This window comes from Asterias amurensis, chromosome 1, assembly GCF_032118995.1.
Source record: "Asterias amurensis chromosome 1, ASM3211899v1".
In the NCBI taxonomy this organism is placed as follows: Eukaryota; Metazoa; Echinodermata; class Asteroidea; order Forcipulatida; family Asteriidae; genus Asterias; species Asterias amurensis.
In genome coordinates, this window is record NC_092648.1 from 29,191,928 (window position 1) to 29,214,759 (window position 22,832).

The following is a 22,832-nucleotide window of genomic DNA, read 5'->3' on the forward strand; positions in this document are numbered from 1 at the left end:
ATTTCCATGCATTGTTCGTTGTGACCAAATAAGTGTTTATGCTAATGATTATTTTAATTAGTTACCAATAGTGTCCAGTGCCTTTAAACAACAACTGTCGTTGTTTCTTAAAAGTCTGTTTGTGATTCACACTTCCTTTCGCATTGTTACTTTAATATGAAATATTGGCATATCCCTATAAATAATACCAGAGCCTACATCGAGAATGAATGACACGGCTGGAGGCAACGTCTAAACACGGCAATTAATCGGTATTTGGCGTTAACGCATCGCTTGATTCATCCGAGGTTCAGGTACTAGATCCATCAGTCAATATTGGGCGCGTTCGTTTAGCTTCCCTGGGTCGACCCCGGTGTGTGGCGGTTTTTTTTTCTGGGACGAACGTGGGTTGTTATCTGCACACGTTCGTCCTGGAAAAAAAACCCGCCACACACCGGGGTCGACCCAGGGAAGCTAAACGAACGCACCCATTGTTTACTTCGCAGCTGCCGGGACCCAGTCATACAATCTGTATTCGTTATATGCCTTTTTAAATTCACGGCTTCGGCTGTGGATTCGGCTTCAGGTTCCTTTCTCATGTCTGGAACCCTGAGTACTCAGTACACAAAGCAGACGCAATTGTAAAAACAACCGCGGGCCAAGTTAGCCTGATTCTGGAGCCGAAGCCGTGGTTTCAAAAAGGGCCATAGAATACACACAAATACACGAAGTCTTGTTTTGTTTCGTTTCATAAGCTGCATTTTAATGATTTATTTTTCAAAGCTGGTTCCAACCAATCATGAATATAACATACTGCTTTAAATATATAAGTTTAAACAAGATTTACCGAAATTGACAGTATTAGTTATGACATGCTTTCGATAATTGAAATGCTCTCCCCACAGGGGAAAATGTGACGTTGTGATGCACTATCATGACAGTTGTATCGTTCTTATATCTGTTTTAAGGAACACATTGCATTGGATCGGTCGAGTTGGTCGTTGAAAAGTGCTTGAAACAGTTTGTTATTAAATACATATGATTAGAATGATAATTTGAAAGTAGAATAGACTGATCCACACAAACATCCCTTGAAAATGCACAGTTTTCCTTTTACGTCGCGAACAAACACGGTCGGCCATTTTGTGGGGTCAAAATTTTGACTCCATAAATTGCCGACCGTGTTATTTCAAGACGTATAAGAAAGCCATACAATTTTATTTAGAGGCATGTTTGTGTGGATCATTAAATTCTACTTTTAAATTATTTTTCTAACCATATGCATTTCATAACAAACAGGTTTCAAACGCTTCTCAAAGACCAACTCCCGATCCAAGGCAACGTGTTCCTTTAAGGGGATGGCTTACGATAAAATCTGACCGCATTTTGTTTTTCTTTTCAGGGTGATGGGGGTCAGAAATTCAAGCACAGAAAATTGAAGGACAGAAAATTGTTTTTGATACTAAAATTTGGTAAGAGCAAGACAACATAGTCCAATCAGAAAGCGCTTTAGCAGAAAATACTGCTTGGCACGATTCTTGCTATTGTAAGAGAAAAATTAGTTGGGTACCAGTTGCAACAGTGTAACTTTGATGGAATGTCGGACATTGTTTCTGCTTAGCAAGAATTGTTTGCAATTACTAAGTGTTGTACCTACAGGGTTTATTTAGTTAAACCCTTTGCCCAATTCCATGATTCCATGTACCGAAAGCAGAATAACCACTGCGCTTAAGGAAACAGTGCGATGAACTACACACCTACTGAGGCCTACGTCTAGTGTACTTCACGGCCATGGAATTGGGCGAGTTGTAAAAAATGATCTTATCCTTACACCGGTTATTTGTTTATGATGACTACTTTGTTTTCTCCATGCTTAGCCAGTTGAGTTTACAATCGTTGTAAATAACGTGCCTTTTAGTACTACTAATCCAAACTGAAATGAATTGAGGAAAGAAAAAACTGCTGATATTTTTTTTAAATGGATGTAAATCCCATCTCTAACTACAGGAATATTTTTCTTCCACCTTAAGCACACGGGACGGGATGGCCTCTTCTGCACCTTCTTGGTTGTTAACTTCAGCAACCTCCAGACCGTCCCATTCACGGTGGAGGAGCATTATATATTGACGCCCTTCTTCAACCTTAGTGTTAGCACAGTCCCAGGACCCGCCAAAACCCTTCACTCCCTTCAGCAGAAGAGGGAGCTCTGCACCAGCACCGTTGGTGTCTTTATAGATGCACATCACACTGAGGTCTGCAGTGTAGGGACCTCTGGATCCATGTCGACCGGGGTAGACGGCATCGACGCGAGCAACGATGGCGAGATTGACCTCATCTAACTCGATCCGTTCCACGAGGCTCTTGGCGTGCCATCCTGGGGGAGGCAAGCAGAATCCATAGGCGGTGCTTGTCAAAGTAGTGGCGATCAACACCAGAGAAACAATTGCGTTTGAGATCATTGTTGATTTATCGTAAACCACTGTGGCACCTGTTCAAAAAAGAGGAACGAGAAATACCATTCTTTAAAATTATGGTCCTAGCAAGCTTTGTATTGGCATCATGAAAAGTAAATCGGGCCCAGGTTTTTGTGTGTCCCCCCCCCCGAAATTTGTTTTAAATTAATCTCTATTAACATCTTCGATTAAAAGTTTTTTCTTCTTTATACACAGTTTATAAGGTGGTCAAGTCAATTTCGCCAGTTTTTATAGAATGAGCTGAAAACTGAAATACCATTTTAGTTATTTGCAAACCAAAGGAAAAAACGAACTCGGTGTGCGCCCAACGTTGGAAAATTGCTCCCAATCAGAGACGTCTTCCCGTATTCTGGTATAACCTCAGTGTGAATGTTTTTAAATTTCACAAAAAACATGAAAATGTTCGCAGCTGTTCATGACCTAAAGAAGCCTATAGATTAACCGAAACCTTTGTTTTGTTGCATTATGGGTCTTCATTATGGCCGAAGTAGTATACGGTCTACGTTAAAGGAACACGTTGCCTTGGATCGGTCGAGTTGGTCTTTGAAAAGCGTTAGTAACCGTTTGTTATAAAATGCATATGTTTAGAAAGATATTTTAAAAGTAGAATATAATGACCCACACAAGTATCACTCGAAGTTGCGTGGTTTTCCTTTTACCTCGTCGACTGACACGTCGGCCATTTATGGGAGTCAAATTTTTGACTCAAATTTTTGACTCCCATTTTTGACTCCCATAACTCATGGTCGACCGTGTTAGTTAAAAGAAATACCACGCAATTTCGAGGCAAATTTGTGTGGATCATTGTATTCTACTTTTAAATTATCTTTCTAACCATATGCATTTTATAACAAACGGTTACAAACGCTTTTCAAAGACCAACTCGACCGATCCAAGGCAACGTGTTCCTTAAATACGGGGATGAACCAAACGTTTACATTTTGCAATAAAAATAGGGTCTTAGCCCTATTATACGGCCCGTAACTTTCTTGTTAATCACAGTGGCACGGTGCAACACAAAGGAGGCGAATTATAGGGCATGGGCCCACAAATGCATCACGGTATTATGATGCGCTGTATAAATGCCGTTTGTTATTTAATCATTGTTTAGACCATAATATGTAACTTTTGTGTTCATAAAAAATGAGAGTGACATTACATTCCAGCACCTTTCTGGAGACTGCACTGGTCAAAATGCTGAAGTTTAAAATGTTGTGTCGTAATTTCCATATACATTCAATAGTTAAAGTTAAGTTTTGACTAAGGCCTCCATTAAATTTCTTTATAAAAAAAATACCAAAAGATAATCAATTGTACAGTGCTATCTCCATAAAAAGCAAGATTTCACGTTTTTTTCCAACTGAGCAGACCATGATGTCCAGGCTTTGTGGCTATTTGTATAACGTATTAAGTCATTAGGATGATGGTGGTTAAATTACTCCAACCCAATGACGCCAACGAGTTTCTGATCGAATAAAATATATTTAAAAAAACAAGCTCGATAGAATGGCAAACCCAGTAGACAGGCTCATACTGCAATAAAAATCTGTAGCATAAAAAATATATTAATATTTTACTTACCTCAAAGGTTTGTGGAGGAACTTGTGTTGTCTGGATGTGCAGATGCAAAGTGAAAAGCTGTTGTGTTTGGCAGAACAATTTCCCCCCAAATTTATACTTTTTTCAGAGTTATTTTTTGATCACACGTGTCAGTAATGAATACCTTTGGTCACTGACACGTGGGTATTGTTTTCCTAAATTACAGCAATTTTACAGCATTCTTTCACCGAGGTCATGATTCACTTTATAGGGTCACGTTACGTAAGAATGCGCAACTGTAGACAACTAGCCTTCGAAATTAAAGATAATTGTTTCGCAATATTACCCAAAATTGTGCCTATCGTTATTGAACCTGGGTCACCCCCTCCCCCCCCCCCCCCCCAAAAAAACATGTGGTCCTACACCAGACATAAAACCCGGTCACAAAGTTTATAGGCAGTGATTCAAAGTTGGTTGGCAATTATTAGCCTCTTCCTTATTAATATTATAGTCTACGGGGACGGGCAGGGAAGATAATACAAGAAAACCCGATTTCACAAAGCGCGGCAACTTGGAGTTCAGCCATCAGTATGTTGGTACTTATAAATTTGAATCCTTTCTTTTAAAGGCAGTGGACACTATTGGTAATTGTCAAAGACTAGTTTGTGAATCTCAACATATGCATAAAATAATAAACCTGTGAAAATTTGAGCTCAATCGGTTATCGAACTTGCGAGATAATAGTGAAAGGAAAAAACACCCTTGTCACATGAAGTTGTATGCGTTTATAGATGGTTGATTTCGAGACCTCAAATTCTAAATCTGAGGTCTCGAAATCGAACTCGTGGAAAATTACTTCTTTTTTGAAAACTATGGCACTTCAGAGGGGGCCGTTTCTCACAATGTTTTAGACCATCAACCTCTCTCCATTACTCGTCACCAAGAAAGGTTTTATGCTAATAATTATTTGTAATAGTTTGTAATTAGTTTGTAATTATTGGTAATAGTAATTACCAATAGTGTCCACTGCCTTTAATTACGGTGCTGCTCATGGGACAGGTCTGAATTGCATAAGCCTAGAAATGACTAACAATTCGTTTGCAGTTATAGGTGGTTTAAGCCCCAAAATAGGCTATATCGACTGAACTGCTTTGCAAAAATGAGCTGGATATCATTCAAAATTGTGCATGCGACACAGCAATTTAGCTGGTAACTTTATTTTGGTAAGCTATCTTGCTTAAAGCAGCTCTATGAAGTTGGGCCCATGTGACATGATGGACAACGAATAAGATACGAGCTCAGTGATATGTTGTAAAGTTATACTGTTATAAAGTAAAGTTTTTCGACGATTTTGGTTGAACTTTTGGAAATTTGTTGGAAGTATTATAGTTGTTTGTTGGTAATGTGATATGTTAATTTCGCTAGGGCTCAATGACTCATCTGTCTTCTTGCCATTGAAGTTAATCGCACCAGACACGTTCGTGTCTGGCACTAACCCTGGGAAATATATAATTCCTGAAAATGGATCTCCTTTTGGAAATAATCCATTCTGGAACTGAACTACTTTTCAGCTGTTTGCCCCTAAAAATACAAAGAGAACTTCGACCTCGAGTTCAATGGATGTAGCTGAAATGGATCTCCGTCTGGAAATTTTTAATAAAAATTCATTCTGAAAACTGAACCTTTTGCAGTTGTTTTTTATTAATAATATATAGAAAACTTTGACATCGAGTTCAATGGATTTAGCTGATGGTTTACTGCAAAAATAATGACAACACATGCACAATCATCAGGACTGAAGACAAACACTGAAGACGATACGCTTGGCCTCTTAGGGTTATGTAATGACTATAAGGTTGCCCTACAATGTGACACGTGGCACGGTGCATAGTCTGCTTTAGAAAGTTTAAGGTTCACTTTACGCATCGAGGAAGAAAATTTATAGACGCTACGAAATACACAGTGCATGGGCCTTGTTCTGCAAAGTCCGATCTCCTAAGAAAATGTTTTATCGGGACACTTCCAAGCAAGCATTGACACAATGGGAGGTACTACAAGTCACTATTTAAAACGTCTCCCTCTGTGTTCAGAAGGACACTTCCAAAGTTTAAAGGCACTGGACACGTTTGGCATTTGTCAAAGGCCAGTCTTTCACTTGGTGTATCTCAACATAAGCATGGAATAACAAACTTGTGCAAATTTGAGCTCAATTGGTCATCGAAGTTGCGAGAAAATGATGAAAAGAAGAACACCCTCAATGGACGAATTTGTGTGCTTTCAGAAAGGAATAAAAGACTTCTGGCTAGAAGTCTCTTATTTCAGTGAGAAAAATCTATGCTACTTCAGAGGGAGCCGTTTCTCACAATGTTTTACACTATCAACAGCTCTCCAAGTCGTTACCAAGTCAGTTTTAAGTTAATGTTTGTTTTGCGTAACTACCAAACGTGTACATTCCCTTTAAACGAAATTTGGAGCGATCATGGACGAATTATGTAAAGCCAAATGACTAACTACAAGTGCGCCTGTGAGTTTAGTTTCATTTGTTGGCACAACAGCAACAGTGTCCCTTGCAAGGATAAAGACACTAAATTGTTTCACAGAACCAGTGACTTCATTGGATACAATGATTTAATTGGATAAAAGTGTAGTGACGTAAGCTTCCCATATCTGTGTTTTGATTGGTCCGAGGTGATGTTAGGCAGCTGCACTTTTGGTCAACTGCGCAAGCGTGTTTTATACATGTACGTCGGATTTGCAGCGCACTCCACGTGAAAATAATGTAAAAGTGAAAGTTGATTGACGTAGCAAATCTCTTGAAGGCTACGTTTCTCCCAACCCACGTAGTTTCTCAAAAGGTAATTCTATTCTGGCTAAACGTTAAATAAGTCTCATCACTCAATGGCACTGGCAGAACAGGTTACTGCGAACTTGCACGACTCCGTTCTGCCACTTTGCCTTTTGACTCAAATATTAGACTGTTTGGTTTGGGACTATACAGGCAGATTCACCCAAACAACATCTTAAAAGGGTTTAAAGCCACTTTCCGAGAAGATAATAATAAAATAATAAATGATGGTAACACAGGAAACTTATAATGTGCCATGTCTATCACAGGAACCCTTACAAAGCTTATATTATAATGATCCACACAAACATGCCTCGGTCGGCCATTTATGCGAGTCAAAAAGTTGACTCCCATAATGACAGACCGTGTACACCGTTAGTTCGTGACGTAAATGGAAAACCGTACAATTTCGAGTGATTCTTGTGTGGATCATTATATTCTACCAAATGCATTTCATAAAAACGGTTTCAAACGCTTTTCAAAGACCAACTCGACCGATCCAAGGCAACGTGTTCCTTTAAATGAACAGAAGGAGAAGCAGCTGACTTTATGAGTTGATCTTCTGCTTAAGCACAGTGTCACCTCTAAAAAAATTGGGCCCTATTGTACACAGCAGACTTAAGAAACATCCCATCGCGACCGAGAATTTTGAATGATTGTGGTTTATCTTAAAAAAAAGACAGTGAATTATCTGAACATGAACATACTTGTCTTCGTTGTGGTTTGTTTTAATAATTTACATCACAATAATGGTTTATACAAGTGATTAACATTCCCCTGTGAAAACTGAAAAATATTCATCAAATAAAGCTTTCAAATACACAGAACTACAATAATGAGATTGGGGCTACTTCCTGTAAACAAGACCAACTCAAATAAAGCTACGGAATAACAAAAAATTGAAAAAAAAAATTGAAAAACTAAAGACAAAGTGTTTTTTTGAAGACAAAATATACTTTACACAAAATTATTTACACAAACTTTAAAACGATCGCAATCAATGCATAGTCCTGATTGGTCTCTTAAATATTTTAAAGGAACACGTTGCCTTGGATCGGACGAGTTGGTCAAAACAAAAGCGTCTGTAACCGTTTTTTATAAAATGCATATGGTTGGAAAGATGTTTTAAAAGTAGAATACAATGATCCACACAAGTTTGCCTCGAAATTGCGTGGTTTTCCTTCTACTGTGCAAACTAACATGGTCGGCCATTTATGGGAGTCAAAATTTTGACCCCCATAAATGGCGGACGTGTTAGTCGACGAGGTAAAAGGAAAACCACGCAATTTCGAGGCATGTTTGTGTGGATCATTGTATTCTACTTTTACAACATCTTTCTACCCATATACATTTTATAAAAAACGGTTACAAACGCTTTTCAAAGACCAACTCGACCGATCCAAGGCAACGTGTTCCTTTAAGCCTTAATCACTTTTTGCCTTTGTAGCAAGTAATTTCCTTCTAGTCATTGTTTCCAACCAAAATACATCTTCAAGGCCAGGAGTTCATCTTTGAGAGGGCAATGCCACTTTCATTTTGCAAGGGGCACTTCCATCAGAACATCTTAAAGTCAATGGCAAACTTTTGAGGGGCACCAAGGCAACGGAGGCCATGGTCTCCGTGTAATTCCATGCCCCCCCCCAAAAAAAAAAAACCAAAAAAAAAACCGCAGGCACGAAATGTCCACTGTTTTCTTATCACATCATCTTAATCAACAAATTTGAATCATAAAACATGGCATGCCTCTAAGCTACTCATAATTATCTCTACCTGTTACTAAAGAAATAATGAAAAGAAAATCTGCAAATTAATGTACATGTTTACATTAGTGTTTTTTTTTTTTACTTACAACTGTACAAAGATGTTGGCACACAGAAACCTTAGATTCAGCAATCAATTCTTACCAGTCTGACTTTGGAAATAATTTATATTAAAAAACCATTATTTGCCTTTTTCTATCATGGATTCATGTTGGAGAAATCTCCTTTTGAATTAATATCAAATACATGTACAAAAAGGCACACACAAAAATGACAAAAAGTGCAGGAATTCTTAAAAAAAGATTGCATTGTCACTGTTTCCTCCACATTTCTTGTGGACTAAAAGAACAATCACGTTGCAGTGGGTTCCCTTCAGCCACTGCTCTAAAACTTCAAAACATCAGACATGCAAAAAAGTATTAATTTAATCAGGGAGAGAGTTCAGAAAACTGGGGTGCGTTTTGCCGGTCGTAACAAATAATATGTTCTGTCGAAAAAGTTATTGGTTACGACTGCCAAAATGCACCCCAAATTTCTCAACATGTTCAGAAAAAAACTTTCCTAAACAAGTAAGTACAGTAAGCCTCGGTTTAACTTGCGGGTAAAACCATGTGTAAAATCCAATTTCGGAAACAAGGGTGGATTTTTCCTGTTATTTCTCCCAACTCCGATTACCCATTGAGACTAATTTTCACATGTTTGTTATTTTATATAGAAGTTGTGATACACGAAGTGTTGGCCTTGGACAATACTGTTAACCGAAAGTGTCCTATGGCTTTAAGTCTTGGATTGTAGATTTACAAGTACTGTCTGAGTACAGAGCAAAATGCAGTGCAATGCACAGGTACAGGTACTCAACTCTGACTGCATGAGACATATCAGCACTCCAATAATCCTGTATTTCCGACAAGACACACTGGGTATAATTTCATCTACCTATTCACCAATGTTTGATTTCAAGCACTGTGTACTCAGTACCTTAACATGCATACTACTCAGGTGGGATTCAAACCCACAACCTTTGCAATTTTGGAGCAGATGTCTTACCACTAGACCATCCAGATGGCCCCGTAGATACATGCACTTAAGTTTGAACCTTATATTGCAGCAGCAGGTTTGACAACAATTTAATAGATGTTATATTTCTCTGATGGAAGTTTAAAATCTATTCATAAATACCCCAGACAGTTTCGCTGTTCCTATTGGTGAAGAGCGCGTCACGTGGGGATTGTTTAAACTGTTGATAATGACCAGCTGGAGCTATTTATAACCAGTTGTTTTTGTATACGTTTAAATGCATACTAATACGCGCACAAATGCATACACAGACACTGTCTCAGTCACAACAATGCAACACACTTGCAGAGCTCAAGGACATCGTAAAACGGATAAGTTTTACAGCGTTTCTTACTGTATTACACCTTTAGACCAAAAATGCAGTTTTGAATGGGAATACAAGAGTAGTGGCCCGTTCTCAAATATGCCGTTTATAGCATAGCAGGGTCGACGACCCTGCGGGTTTTTAACGACCGATTAAGAACTTGTCGCTACCCTTTTATTCCCTTATCAAAGAAACACTGAGCTGCAATCCCATTGTGGCCATCAGCAGGCCGACGTTAATTCTGGGCACAAATCACCATGAATCATGTCCTGGCTTAATCCTGTTGCTTAATGCTAAACCCACTCTGCTATCATCCCTCGATGGTCAACTCATGCATCTCAATGTCTTCAAACTGTTCAGCCATCTTCATCGCCCAATCCTTTTCTGCAATCGCAACCTATAAAGAAGAGGAACACTAATCAGGAGGCATCAAATACAAACTAAAATGTTCTAATTGGTATGCAATTGTAGAGTGTCATGGCTGAGTGGTTAAGAGCATTGAATTCAAGTTCTGGTGCTTATTCACCAGAGTGTGGGTTCGAACATCTGATTTGCATCAACTTATCCCAACTTTGTTGGGCGTTGGGAATTTCAGTTTGAGAACAACGCTGGTTGTACCTTTTTCGACGAAATGCTTATATGAATTTATAGATCCACGTAGAAAATAGGCCTGGGCGAATTATTCGAATATCCGGTTAATGGCAAATAGGTTTTCCTATCCGTAACCGCGAATGCCTTTTTTTTCTTAACCGGATATCCGCATAGGGCGCGAATACCTATTTACAAACCGGATAATTCTATAATTACAACCGAGTAACCGGATATTCTTTAATATCCGAATATCCGCGGACGTCGGGCGACAACTGATATGAATGTTTTGTCTGAATTCTTATGAGACTTCTTTTAAAAGACAGCATAAAACAGCATAAATTAAGTATTTAACTATGCTCACCTCCGTGAAGAGTTAAAACAATGACATTTCACACGTAACTGGTTCAAAGATTACAAAAGTTTTCCTTCACGTAGAGTCAATCACGATCAAAACAAAAAGCAAATCGCCATCTTTAAATTAGATCCGGACATTTTTATGAATGAACCGAGTGACACTGTCTAAAACTAATATCAATCCGCCCATAAGATCTCATTCACAAACGAACAGCGCCCTCTAGCGGCAAAAAAAAAAAGATTTTTTTTTTTTTTTTAAATAGCGCCCTCTTGCGGCGAAAAAGCTATTCGAATATCCGGTTAATTTCGGATAGTTGGCCAGCGGTATCCGAATAACAAAATTTCACTATTCGCCCAGCACTAGTAGAAAACACATTGAAAATACTAAAACATTTTTTGACTCAGAACTGAATCTGTGTGACTAATCATGTGACCCCAGTATACCAAGACTAAACACAGCTTTATTATCCAACACTTTTGAAGACATTTAAATGAGTTCACACAATTGAGAAACCCACACAAGTTCCTAAGAATGAAATGAACAATTCCCCTTACCGCAGGATCCTGCTTCTTTCGCCTTAGTCTCTTGGCTGGCTGCTGATCCGATACCAAACTCGTCAAGTCAAGGCTCGCCGACACTTTTCTTTTTACTGGAGGTGAGACTGTGTATGAATCCAACTTGGAGTTATCGGCAGCCACCGACACATCACCCAGAGACGATCTTGATATAGGCTGGTGATTCGGAGGTAAGACGTGATCAACGGGAGAGATGGGCGCTAGAGGATCCGGCGTTACCAGGCTGTCAAACCCAAAACAAGAGTCATTCAAGTCCGACCTAACGTCGCCGACCATGGAAGTTGGCGTGGAGGTATCAGAAGCATTCATCTTCGGCAAAAAGCGTCTGTGAACATTAGTGAACGGGGAGACAAACATGCCACTATCACTCCGCAGGGAAGGTTCATCTTTAGCCGTGTCATCCGATGATCCTTTGCTTGCATATTGTGGGGTGGTTGAGGTGCTTGACTTTCTGGATGTACGACGTAGACGGGTAGTCATTTCAGGCTTCGACAATCTCTCTTTTGTTGTTCCATGTGATGGGTTGAGTGCTCCAGTGTTGGACTTGAGAGCTTTACCTGAGTTTGAAAGCAAAGAGTTTGGCAATTTCAGTCGAAAACTATTGATGAATACAAAAGAACCACAAGCAACTAGCAAACACAAATCATTGTTCAATAACTTTAACTCAGAACCAATCGGAGACAAAGTTGTAGTGTCAAAAGTTGGACAGGCAGGAATGTTCTTACAGGTCATGGCCTATGTTGCCCCTGCTCATGGCCTTTTGATGCCCCATCAAAAGTTTCCAATAGACTTGAAGTTTTTCCAGTGAAAGTGCCCTTTTCAATCTAAAAATGGCCTCGCCCTGTCAAAGATGAAACTCCAGGCCTGCCATAGTAGTTTTTACAAGACACTCTTTGTCGGTGTGGTGTTAAGGGCAAGCCCTGGGCCATATTTCATAGAGCTGCTTTCGCAGAAATTATTGCTTTAAACAAATTTTTGCTATTAAGCATCATTTAGCAAAAAACTAGTCACAAGTTTCTACATAATACGAAATGGTGTGTTTGGCTGGTAATCTTAATCTGATACCCAAATCGTGTTGTGCTTAGCAATCTTTTGTGCCTAAACAGAAGTAGGACCCTGAGGGAGAAATGAAGACACAAATCCCTAACCTTTATTTGAAGAGGTTGTTGAAGCATTAACCCGTCTAGATGGTGAGAGGACTTGTGTGATTCCTTGTGCATCCAAGCATTCCATGTCACTAGCTGTGTCTACTGAGGCTGCAGTATCGACCTCGCTTGTCTCCAAATCAGCGTCATATGGATCAACCACCTTTAAAAACCAAGACAAATATGAAATCTTCAAAGGCATTACACAGGATTTGTAAAGACAACAAACATCTTTGTTGAATTTCAGTCTGAAAACTTACTGATTGTGAAGTTAACAATAGGACCACTTTTGCCCCTGATATGAAATCATATTTGATGAAAACTACGAAAACCAAAAAAACAAAATAGCTGACTTTGGTTGTTACAACCAAAGTTGACGACAAGTGTATTATGTGATGTGCTGACCATACTTTGAATGACTCTCTGTTTGCTTCCTTGGGAGTACTACTACCCAACCCTTAAAAACAAACCATTCTAAATGGACAGTGATCTGTATAGTGGCATTGGTGGCTAGTGCCTAAAAGCGCTCGCCTCTCACCACTGTGACCCACGTTTGAATCCAGCAAGAACAATATGTAAGTAGAGTTGTGCATTGGTTCTCTCGAAAGCAATGAGGGTTTTTGTCATGGGCCCTCGCTTTCCCTCCCTCCATGGTCATGGGTGGATGTGGGTGGCTGGCTGGCTGCTTGCATGCCTGAGGCTTGAACACGTTGTTGCTGCATCGTTTGCAGTAACGATGACTAGGTTCCTTAATAACATGACCATAACATGATGTTGCATGATTAAAGTTATGATTAGTTAATAATGTAATAAAAAATATGTCACAAGCTTACCCTTTGAGCTAATCTGTTGTTTTCTTTTTGATCAGAGTGCTCAGTGTCTGTGCTGGATTTCTTTAAAAAAAACGAAATGGTTACAAAATTAAAGTTGAGTTTGGAACAACTACACTGGTTAATCATACACTATCCATGAAAAGTAAAGTAACTGAAAAAAAAAACACCAGAAAACTATAAGTTTCGGAAAAACACAATTGTTTAAAAACATTGGCCTACACTTTTATACATGGGCATTTTTAATAAGAAGCAATAGGCTGTAATGTACATCTAAAATATTTGGTTTGGTTTGCAATAGCATCATACCTTCAGAGCATACTGAAATGTTGAATTGTCAACCAGCGGTTTTTCTCTGACTGCTACTCAAAAGAAATTCACACACGGTTTTTGGTGCTACTGCAAACCTCACCTAATTACACTCCCACCATGCAACGTTTCAAATCCCTACTGTACAAAATCATGGGAATTGATATGAAATCCCCTGAAATACAAAAAAAAGACAGAATTATGTTAAAAATACTTGAGTTAAATGACAAATGAAGAACTTGGGGGCTTTCTCTAAACCTCAGCTTAGGCTTCCGCTCTGGCTGGAAACATTCAGCAAAATGTACACAGCCCCGAAATGATGGTTATCCCTAGCCAGTGCTGGAGCCAGAGCTGGAGCCAGAGCTGGAGCAAGAGCAGAGATTTGTAAAAGTTCCTCAGAAAAAATAGATCTAAAAGTATCGCCATCCGACAGATAGGAAAACCTGTTCAAAGGACACAACACGATCACTCATTTCAAAGTGCAAAGCATTAAAAGCAATGATAGCAGACACGTTCTAACATAATAATTAAAATAATATTTTTATTATTTTTATAATGCCCCAAGGTGCCAAAAGCACTAAATACAAGGATATAATAGGCAAACAAAGGGGTTTCCGAAGAAAACAATTTGAAAAGACATTTATAAAATTATGTTCAAGGCAGTTTAAACATTTTATACAATATTTCTTGGCATTGTCAATTTTGGATCAGTATTTCAAACATCTCAATTTCAAAGGAATGGATAGGTGTGAACAAATTTGTAAAACCTTTTTAAAACAATGCGATTCAAAGGCATTGTTAATTTTATAAAATGATTTAAAAAGACTTTAATACACACCAGTAGGTATTTCTTAGCAAGGCGAGTGACTATGTCTTCTGCAGTGCATCGCTCCATTTCTTCTGAGGATGATTCTATGAAGAAAACAACATTAGCATTTAAAATATAAATATAAAACAAACACTGTTTGCAGTCTATTTTGTAGAGGGGGCAGGGCAACTGGAGTGGGGGCTAAGATATTATACTTGTGCCTGCATGTAGAGTACTCCTAGAACTATGAAGTTCATTCCACTAGAGTTAGTGGAGACGATAGCGGAACGAACCTCATAATAGTAAGTTCTAGGAGTATTGGAAACCCTACGGAAACCCATGACACACCAGGATACAAACTGACATTAAGACCCAAAAATGGCTTTATAGATTCATGGTATGATTGATTTTGAGACACTTTGTTGAGATAATTACATTAGCCAATATATACTAGTCTAGACTAGACCCAATAACTGGGGCGCTCTATTCCTTTTTTCGAACTTTTGACATTATCGTTCACCGATATTAATTTAAATGTCACAATTGCGAAAAAAGAAATACAACGCCCCAGTAACTGGATCTGACTCTAAAAGTGTAGCCAATAGGCCTAGTGCCTGTATTATATTAACGGCGGATAAATTGGTGGCGACGTGCGGAAAATTATCCAATTTAAAATATATACGTTCTGTCAATCACTATTCATGACCTTAAAGTTAGCAAAATTCAGGGAGATAATCTTGGCGTGGATATCCCAACATGGGACTATGCCGAGACAAGTAGTTCGTAGAAATAGAACTTAGAATAGAAGATTATAATATTAATTAAAGTCAAGTGGCGGCCGTCAGCATGGTCAGTCATCAAACAGGCCGTATTTTTTATACACGATAGGCCTAGTCTTTCTTTAATTTTTTAATTAATTTAATTTACATTTTTAATTAGCAGGTTTGAATGTACAAATACAATTCGTTTCAATTTTTATTAACTTCTTCCTTGGCTAGGAGTAGCCCAATAAATAGGGCCCATCGAGTTCGTATCCAATATTTTATAATAAATTTAATATTGTGTAAAGTTGACTCAAAAAGACAACTCGACCAGCACAGTCACGACAGGTTTTGCAAAAGTGGTTGTATTTACCACGTTATTACTTACCTTTAGATTTACATGATTTCTGTTTCCCCTTACCCCTTACTCGACCACGGCGTTTAGGTGGCATCCTGAATGTTGTGTGATTTTGTTTACATAAGCTCCAAAATTTAAGAATAAGTGCTTATAAAATACGGTTCTAGAAATTTGCTTCTGCAGTTATCTTTTTTGTTCCATGTTCTGCTGTATATCCCCGATCCTGTGAAAACAGAGCAGCGATGTTTGAATAACGCGCCGTTTACCACCTGTGACAGCATAGTGTAATTTTCATAATTGCCGCCGGATACCAGTCACGCTCCAAGCTAAACTTGACCAAGTCCACCACCAGTTGAAATATACACGGAGGGTATAGATTTATGGACTGGACAGTTCGCGTTGTGTAATTTTTAGCATGGGGGAAAACTCATGGTAACGAGAAATGGAAAGCGTTTGCTAATAGAAACATTGTGAGAAGTAATGTAGTTTTTCAAGACGTAATTTCTTACTCAAATTAATACTAAAAGACTTTTCAGGACTCCCCGAAGCCTCTTTCCAGGCATCTGGACATTGTGCATTATTCTCTTGCAACATTGATGACCAAGCAAAAACGAGTCAAAAATTTCACAGATTTGTTATAATAGAGCAAGTTGCTCTATTGTTATAATATGCATGACAAAGATACACTATAGTGAGAATACTGGTCTTCTAACCATGTCGAGTGGATATAATAAACAAAACAGCTAACTTCAGAATGTTTAAATCTCACCGAATGATTTTTTTCAGGTTTAATATCTAAGATAATTTAATTTTGAAATTGAAAGAAAAATCATTATTGGATGACTGGGTTGATTAATTTAACCGATGCATGAAAACCTAAGCTGGAATTCAGCACTGAGTGGCAGTGTTAATTACGCCTATTGTTACCGGTATATCATATTGAATAAAACAAGATGGCGGATGACCTTTCCACCAGAAAGGGACTTTAGTTAACCCATAGTGCGAATGTTGCCAAATCGATCAGTCAATCCGTCGATTAGTTGTTCCTAGTGATAAAGCTGTTGCTGGTACCGTTGCATGTAAACAGCCACTGATGAGAACAATTCAATCTCAGGGATGAAAAGTGACATTGTTGATCTATACAGAATGCACGATCGTTAAGTCATTGAGTTTGTCTGGATACAACATGGCCGTAACTGAGGCCTATAGTGATGGGTCATTATATATCTGCTCTGACCATGGAGGCATGCTCTGACCAAAGTCGTCAACAAGGTCTCGATGAACAAAATCACGTCTCCACATTATATTTTTCCCCGAAACTCAGAATGGATTCGTGTTTTTCATGGATGACATCATAATGTAGACAATAATGCTAACCGTGGAGCCCAACAATAATGCAAAACATAACATGCTGCATAACAAATTCATTGTGTAAAATTTAATTTGTATATTAGATTTATAGCTTTCTGGAATATGTGAAGATGAAAATGCAAAGAACGTGTTATTCAGTTTCAATTTCAAAGCCCGCACTTTGATTATATGAAGTTCATATTCATACAGGAACGGCGACATAAACAAAACACTCGGAGACATTATAGGGTGTGCGCAGTTTTTTATGTTCTTCTGTGGTCAATTAAATCTGCATAGTTTTATTCGCATCTTTCAAACCAAAATGTTGATTAACAGATGTTTACTTTGCACTTCGGAGAAAGAATATTCATATTGGTTTTACCCATGATACACCGATGTGTGTTAAGGCTGTATACTCTGACTCAGTACTTTCCCAGAGTTCTGTGAACAAAAAATCACAGGCATACTACTCGGATGGACTCGAACCCACGACCTTTGAAATTAAAGGGCAGTTTTATACCAACTAGACCCCCAACAAGTTGTTGTTATCGGTGTTGCTGTTTTTTTTAATATTTTTTTTTTATGATTGAAAATCTGACGTGAAGGTAAAATCAAATTTACTTTGCTACGTGTGAGTATGAATATTTGCAAACGTTAAAATTCCAAGTAATTTTATTTCTAATTCCAAGAAATTTTATTCTTGTAATGTTGTTATATTCCAAAGACCCAGATACCTAACAAGGGGGGGGGGGGGGGGGGTTACCAGCGGGAGGGACGGTGGGGTACTACGTGCCTCCTTCGTGACGTACCTGCAAATACTGTCAATGAACTGGAGTGGGGAAAAAACGTCGGCTAAGCTTTGACTGAACATAACCCGATTATATAGGTTTTCACTCAACTGACCAAAGATTTGGACGAACTCTCCATCGGTTAATTGTGTATGTGTTTTGAGAAAGAAGTATTTGAATTAATCTAGCACTGGACACCTTTCATAATTGTCATGGACCAGTATTTTCACTTGGTGGTATCCAAACCGTCATAAAATCACAAACCTGTGAAGTTTCTGCCCAATCGATGATTTGCAAAATCACTTATTTTTTTAATTCTAGAACATAAATGTCCAACATCTTACATGTAATAATGATGTTATTGTATGTATTTACTGGTATCAGAAAACCCCGAAAGCATAATATTATACAAAATACGTCCAAACAAAAAATATACAAAATAAAAGTTTGACCAAGTTAGTCCAAATTTTCACAGATTTGTAATGTTGTGCTTGTGTTGGATACACCGTTAGTGAGAGACAAATTACCAAAATGTGTACAGTGTCTTTAACACATCTTTTTGATGCCAATTTCTTCAAACAAATCCTTGGATGGCAACCAGCGTACACAAAGAAATGCAACTTTTTGATAACAATAAATAAATCGATCAAGGACGGTAAAGTCTCGCGAAATGTTTCAGATAAGAATGAGTGGAAGTTCTTTGTGGTGCAAACGCCGTAAATAATTAATGGCGATAAATGGCTGCCTGGAAAGGTATTGAGATATTGATTTTTCTCTCGAAGCTAAGCTTCTGCCTCAAAAAAAGAAGAAGTTGGATAGAGGTTAGTAATAGCATTCTTGCGATCGGTGCAAGAACAGCCAACTTTAGTTGGTTTGTCAACCTCATTGGAATATTATACCTACTCCAAGCTTCAACAACATGGATCTAAGGGGGAGAGGAATATTTCCCCTGATAGTGTTGCTTGCTCTTCCGCATGCCTCCATAGGGCAGGTAGATCCTGGGCGATTTGGGGGATTCGGTGGTGAAGAAAGAATGGATGATGTATTTGATGCGGGAGGGACTGACTTTGAGACTGATGGTGAAACGGATGGGTTTTTCGGTCAATTTGACATCGGCGAACTTGAGGGTGAAGTTAAGATCGACCCCAATCAATTCGAGGAAGGTGGCGAGTTCGACTTGATGCAATTCGAAGAGGGGGGTAAGTTTGACCTGGGAAGGTTTGACGAAAGTGTTGAGTTTGACTTTGGTAATTTTAGCGACTCTGAAGATATTGGGCTAAGTTGGTCATGGAGCAGCGGGGGCGAACTTGACATAGATGACCGTTTATTCCCAAGTCCTGGTGTAATTTTTGATGACATTTCATTCGAAGATGTTGTGTCCGTTTTCAGCAGGGTGGTCAAATCTGACACAATTCTCCTCTCGGCCGGAATCGTATGCGAGAACTTGGCACCAGTGTCGTTTATAGTGTCAGAAGAAGTGTTTGCCGCTTGTGATTTAGTTGTAGACGCGGTGTCCAATGACCGGCCCATTACGGGTGTTGAGGAGTTCTGCGATGAGAAGTGGGTTGAGGGGGAACAACAGGAGGGTGACGATTTCAGTAGAGAAACGGGGCCTCCGAGAGGTGGTGAGCGTAAACGGAAAAGGAGATCGGTAGACGCCGGTGAGTCAGAAGATGATGAATGGGAGGAGTTCGAAGATGTTCCATTTTCTGGTGTGTTTTACTGGCTTCACGAACCGCTGAGCAAAGGATTTGGGTTTGACGTCTTTGAATCAAACAGTACTTGCATGGGAGTAACTGATTACATCCGCAGTGACTCCCAATCAGTGAAAGACATCGTCCGTTACATTACGGAAGAAATCATGCTATCCGTGGTGGAAATTTGGGCAAGAGGTTGCTATGGTAAAGAGGGTATTTTTGGTGGAAGTGATTTTTACTCTATGGGGTCAGATTCTGGGTCAGATTCTGGGTCAGATTCTGGGTCAGATTCTGGGTCAGATTCTGGGTCAGATTCTGGGTCAGATTCTGGGTCAGATTCTGGGTCAGATTCTGGGTCAGATTCTGGGTCAGATTCTGGGTCAGATTCTGGGTCAGATTCTGAGTCAGATTCTGGGTCAGATTCTGGGTCAGATTCTGGGTCAGATTCTGGGTCAGATTCGTGGTCAGATTCGTGGTCAGGTTCGGTGTCGTCGTGGTGGGGTGAAGGTTCAGAACTAGACTTTCTTCGTCATAATGTGACCGGTGTCGGTGGCATCATTGGTCACATTTTAAGCGCTATCGCCGGTTATGAACTTTCATACATTGAGCAGTGCCATGATTTCAAGCAGTACAACTACAGCTATGTCAATTGTACTGGTGACTATTCCAATGCTACTGGTGACTGTTTCAATGCTACTGGTGACTATTTCAACGGTACTGGTGACTATTTCAACGGTACTGGTGACTATTTCAATGTAACGGATGTTCTGGTAGATCACCGGGGTCTTGCACTCAACTTGACGGTTAATTTACTGAGTGCTTTGGAAGATCATGATCTTTGTGTACAGATTGGACAACCAATATTTGGTGATCTTTTTGGTATCGATGTTGAAGAAATGTGCTTGGATGTGGTTAGCGCCTTCAACAATAGTGGGGGTAGCACTTACATTGATATAGAGGATATCCTTCACAAGATCGAGGACCGAGATGAGCATGACAGACACACACCAAGGGGATCTTACGAATCGAGCGAGTACGACTCGGTCGGGTCTGATTGGTTGGACGACGAAGATCAGTTGCTTCATTGGTACTCCGTGTTTGAGCCTCACCTGTACGGTCCATTCGCAGTTTTGGCGGAAGTTCCCGCAGAAAAACTCATCAAATTATTCGGCAGTATGTACTCGTCGAGTAATTCGAGTGAAGCCTTCCAGATGATGTGCAACTCTTTCAACTCGTCCATAGTAGGTAGTGATTTTGAAGCTATGTGTGCGGCTTCAGAGAGCAGGGACTACAGTCATTTTGAGGAAGTCTGTCATTACTGGGGTTGGTATGGTTTGATTGAAGTATTTGACTGGGAGAGGTGGGAGGAAGAGCAAGAGGATATATTCATCGACTATTTCCTCGATTACTGGCATGAACATGAGTATTATATTAACGAATATATAGCATACGACGCCCTCTACACTGTAGCATGGACATGGCAAGTAGATTTGCATCCTTTTGGAGTGTGTGACTTTTTCTCCGAGCTAATAACATTAAACCAGACCGGACTCCGGGCCGGCGCTCATGAAGCCCTCGATGCACTCACGGTGCGAGTATTTTCCTGGATTGATGAACCTTGCTGGATTGCCACCGACGAGAATTACACTTCGATCTTCGATTATTTCAATTCCACCGACCGAGAGCCAATAGGTAGCCGAGATGTCTTATTGAAGTTGATGACCTACCTTACCTCTTCCGACGATTCAGCCTCCTTCTGCCGTGGTGTTCAGGCAATTAATTCTAATTTCTACGACATCACAGCAGACGATGTATCGGACATGCTAGTCGACATAAGAGACAGATGGGAGGATGTACTGAGCAGTGAAGCCACGTGTGGTGAGTTTTTCGTGTATGCCTTCGCCAATGAATTGACGTTTGACGTCTACAACAACACTGGTTTCCGAAACGTCGATGCACTGTGTGTAGCCCTTGTGGACGCTTACTTAGGAGACGGCCCGACTGTCGATTGGGATGCAATCGTCGACCCATCATTTGATTTGGCTGAGTGGGATGACATCTTGGATTGGACACCGGGCATGGTCTTACCAGGAGTGTCTTTTAAGTTGATTATTTCTGCGTTGGGTACGGTATGGAATAGTGACGTGATGGGAGCTGGGCTTGGTCTTGTGTGCACGCAGGTCAGTCCACTGATTTCACAGTACACCGATATTGAGCTTCAGGAAATTCAGGCCTTTTGTGATTCTATCTCTGAGATTGATTCCGAAGTGGTCAGAAAAGAATGCGATGCAGTAGCCGTGCCGTTGTTCGAGGGCGAGGACAGTGACAACCGTCCCATGTTCCGGGATATTGATACCGACCGATTGCTGGAGACGTTGCTTGAGGCCATTGGTATTGAAAGCTTTGAGAAGGACGACGTCTGCCCTGGCATAGAGGCCATTCTCAACAGAGACATCAGTGCGATAGACTTTGGGTTCAACGTAGCGGCCGCCATGTTTGATTTCTTCTCAGACTACCTCTATACGTTTTGCACGAACAAGGAGAGCATCATTCAGTTCATGCTCGAGGAGGACATCCCATTTGAAGACATTGACAACCTGATAAGCATCGCCACACGGACGCGTGGAGTTGATGAGATATGCGACACCTTTCTTGAGATAGAGGAAAGTGACGACCAGGAAGCAAAAGAAGAGATGCTGGAAAGTTTCAAAGAGTCCATCTTAGACATTCCGCAAAATATTGACAGATGCAGCGTACTCGCCACTGAAGCGATAGGTATAGTGACGAAGGCTTTTGACATACCCATAAACTTTTTTACCGGAAGCTCCGCCGATGACTGGACGGAGAACCCCTTCTACTGGATCACTGGAGTCACCAGCGGGAATGACATGTGTAAGACGATCGTGGAGATATTCACCGGAGAAGAAGCAGGTAAGATCAGCTCCTGTAATTAGGCCTATGTCTTTACACTGCAATAACTGGGGTGTTAAAATTGATACCATAGGTGTTGTCACCTAATAGAGTATCACGGCCGAGTGGTTAAAGGAACACGTTGCCTTGGATCGGACGAGTTGGTCGAAACAAAAGCGTTTGTAACCGTTTTTTATAAAATGCATATGGTTGGAAAGATGTTTTAAAAGTAGAATACAATGATCCACACAAGTTTGCCTCGAAATTGCGTGGTTTTCCTTCTACTGTGCGAACTAACATGGTCGGCCATTTATGGGAGTCAAAATTTTGACCCCCATAAATGGCCGACGTGTTAGTCGACAAGGTAAAAGGAAAAC

The 22,832-nt window shown here is 39.9% G+C and overlaps 2 protein-coding genes across 2 annotated transcripts in view; one reads left to right on the forward strand and one right to left on the reverse strand.

The window, feature by feature from the left end:
• Positions 1-8,183: 8,183 nt before the first annotated feature.
• Positions 8,184-15,917, reverse strand: LOC139936029 (uncharacterized). The gene is made up of 6 exons (XM_071930741.1): positions 15,741-15,917; positions 14,622-14,695; positions 13,478-13,537; positions 12,648-12,807; positions 11,479-12,056; positions 8,184-10,375 (listed from the first exon to the last, which is right to left on the reverse strand). The coding sequence occupies exons 1-6, from the start codon at positions 15,802-15,804 to the stop codon at positions 10,289-10,291; spliced, it is 1,023 nt and encodes a 340-aa protein (XP_071786842.1). The 5' UTR covers positions 15,805-15,917; the 3' UTR covers positions 8,184-10,288.
• Positions 15,918-18,767: 2,850 nt separating this feature from the next.
• LOC139942906 (uncharacterized) overlaps positions 18,768-22,832 on the forward strand; it is a 31,233-nt gene continuing 27,168 nt past the window's right edge. Inside the window, exon 1 of the mRNA XM_071939760.1 lies at positions 18,768-22,476. Within this exon, the coding sequence (XP_071795861.1) occupies positions 18,768-22,476 (3,709 nt within the window). The remainder of the gene's footprint in view (positions 22,477-22,832) is intronic.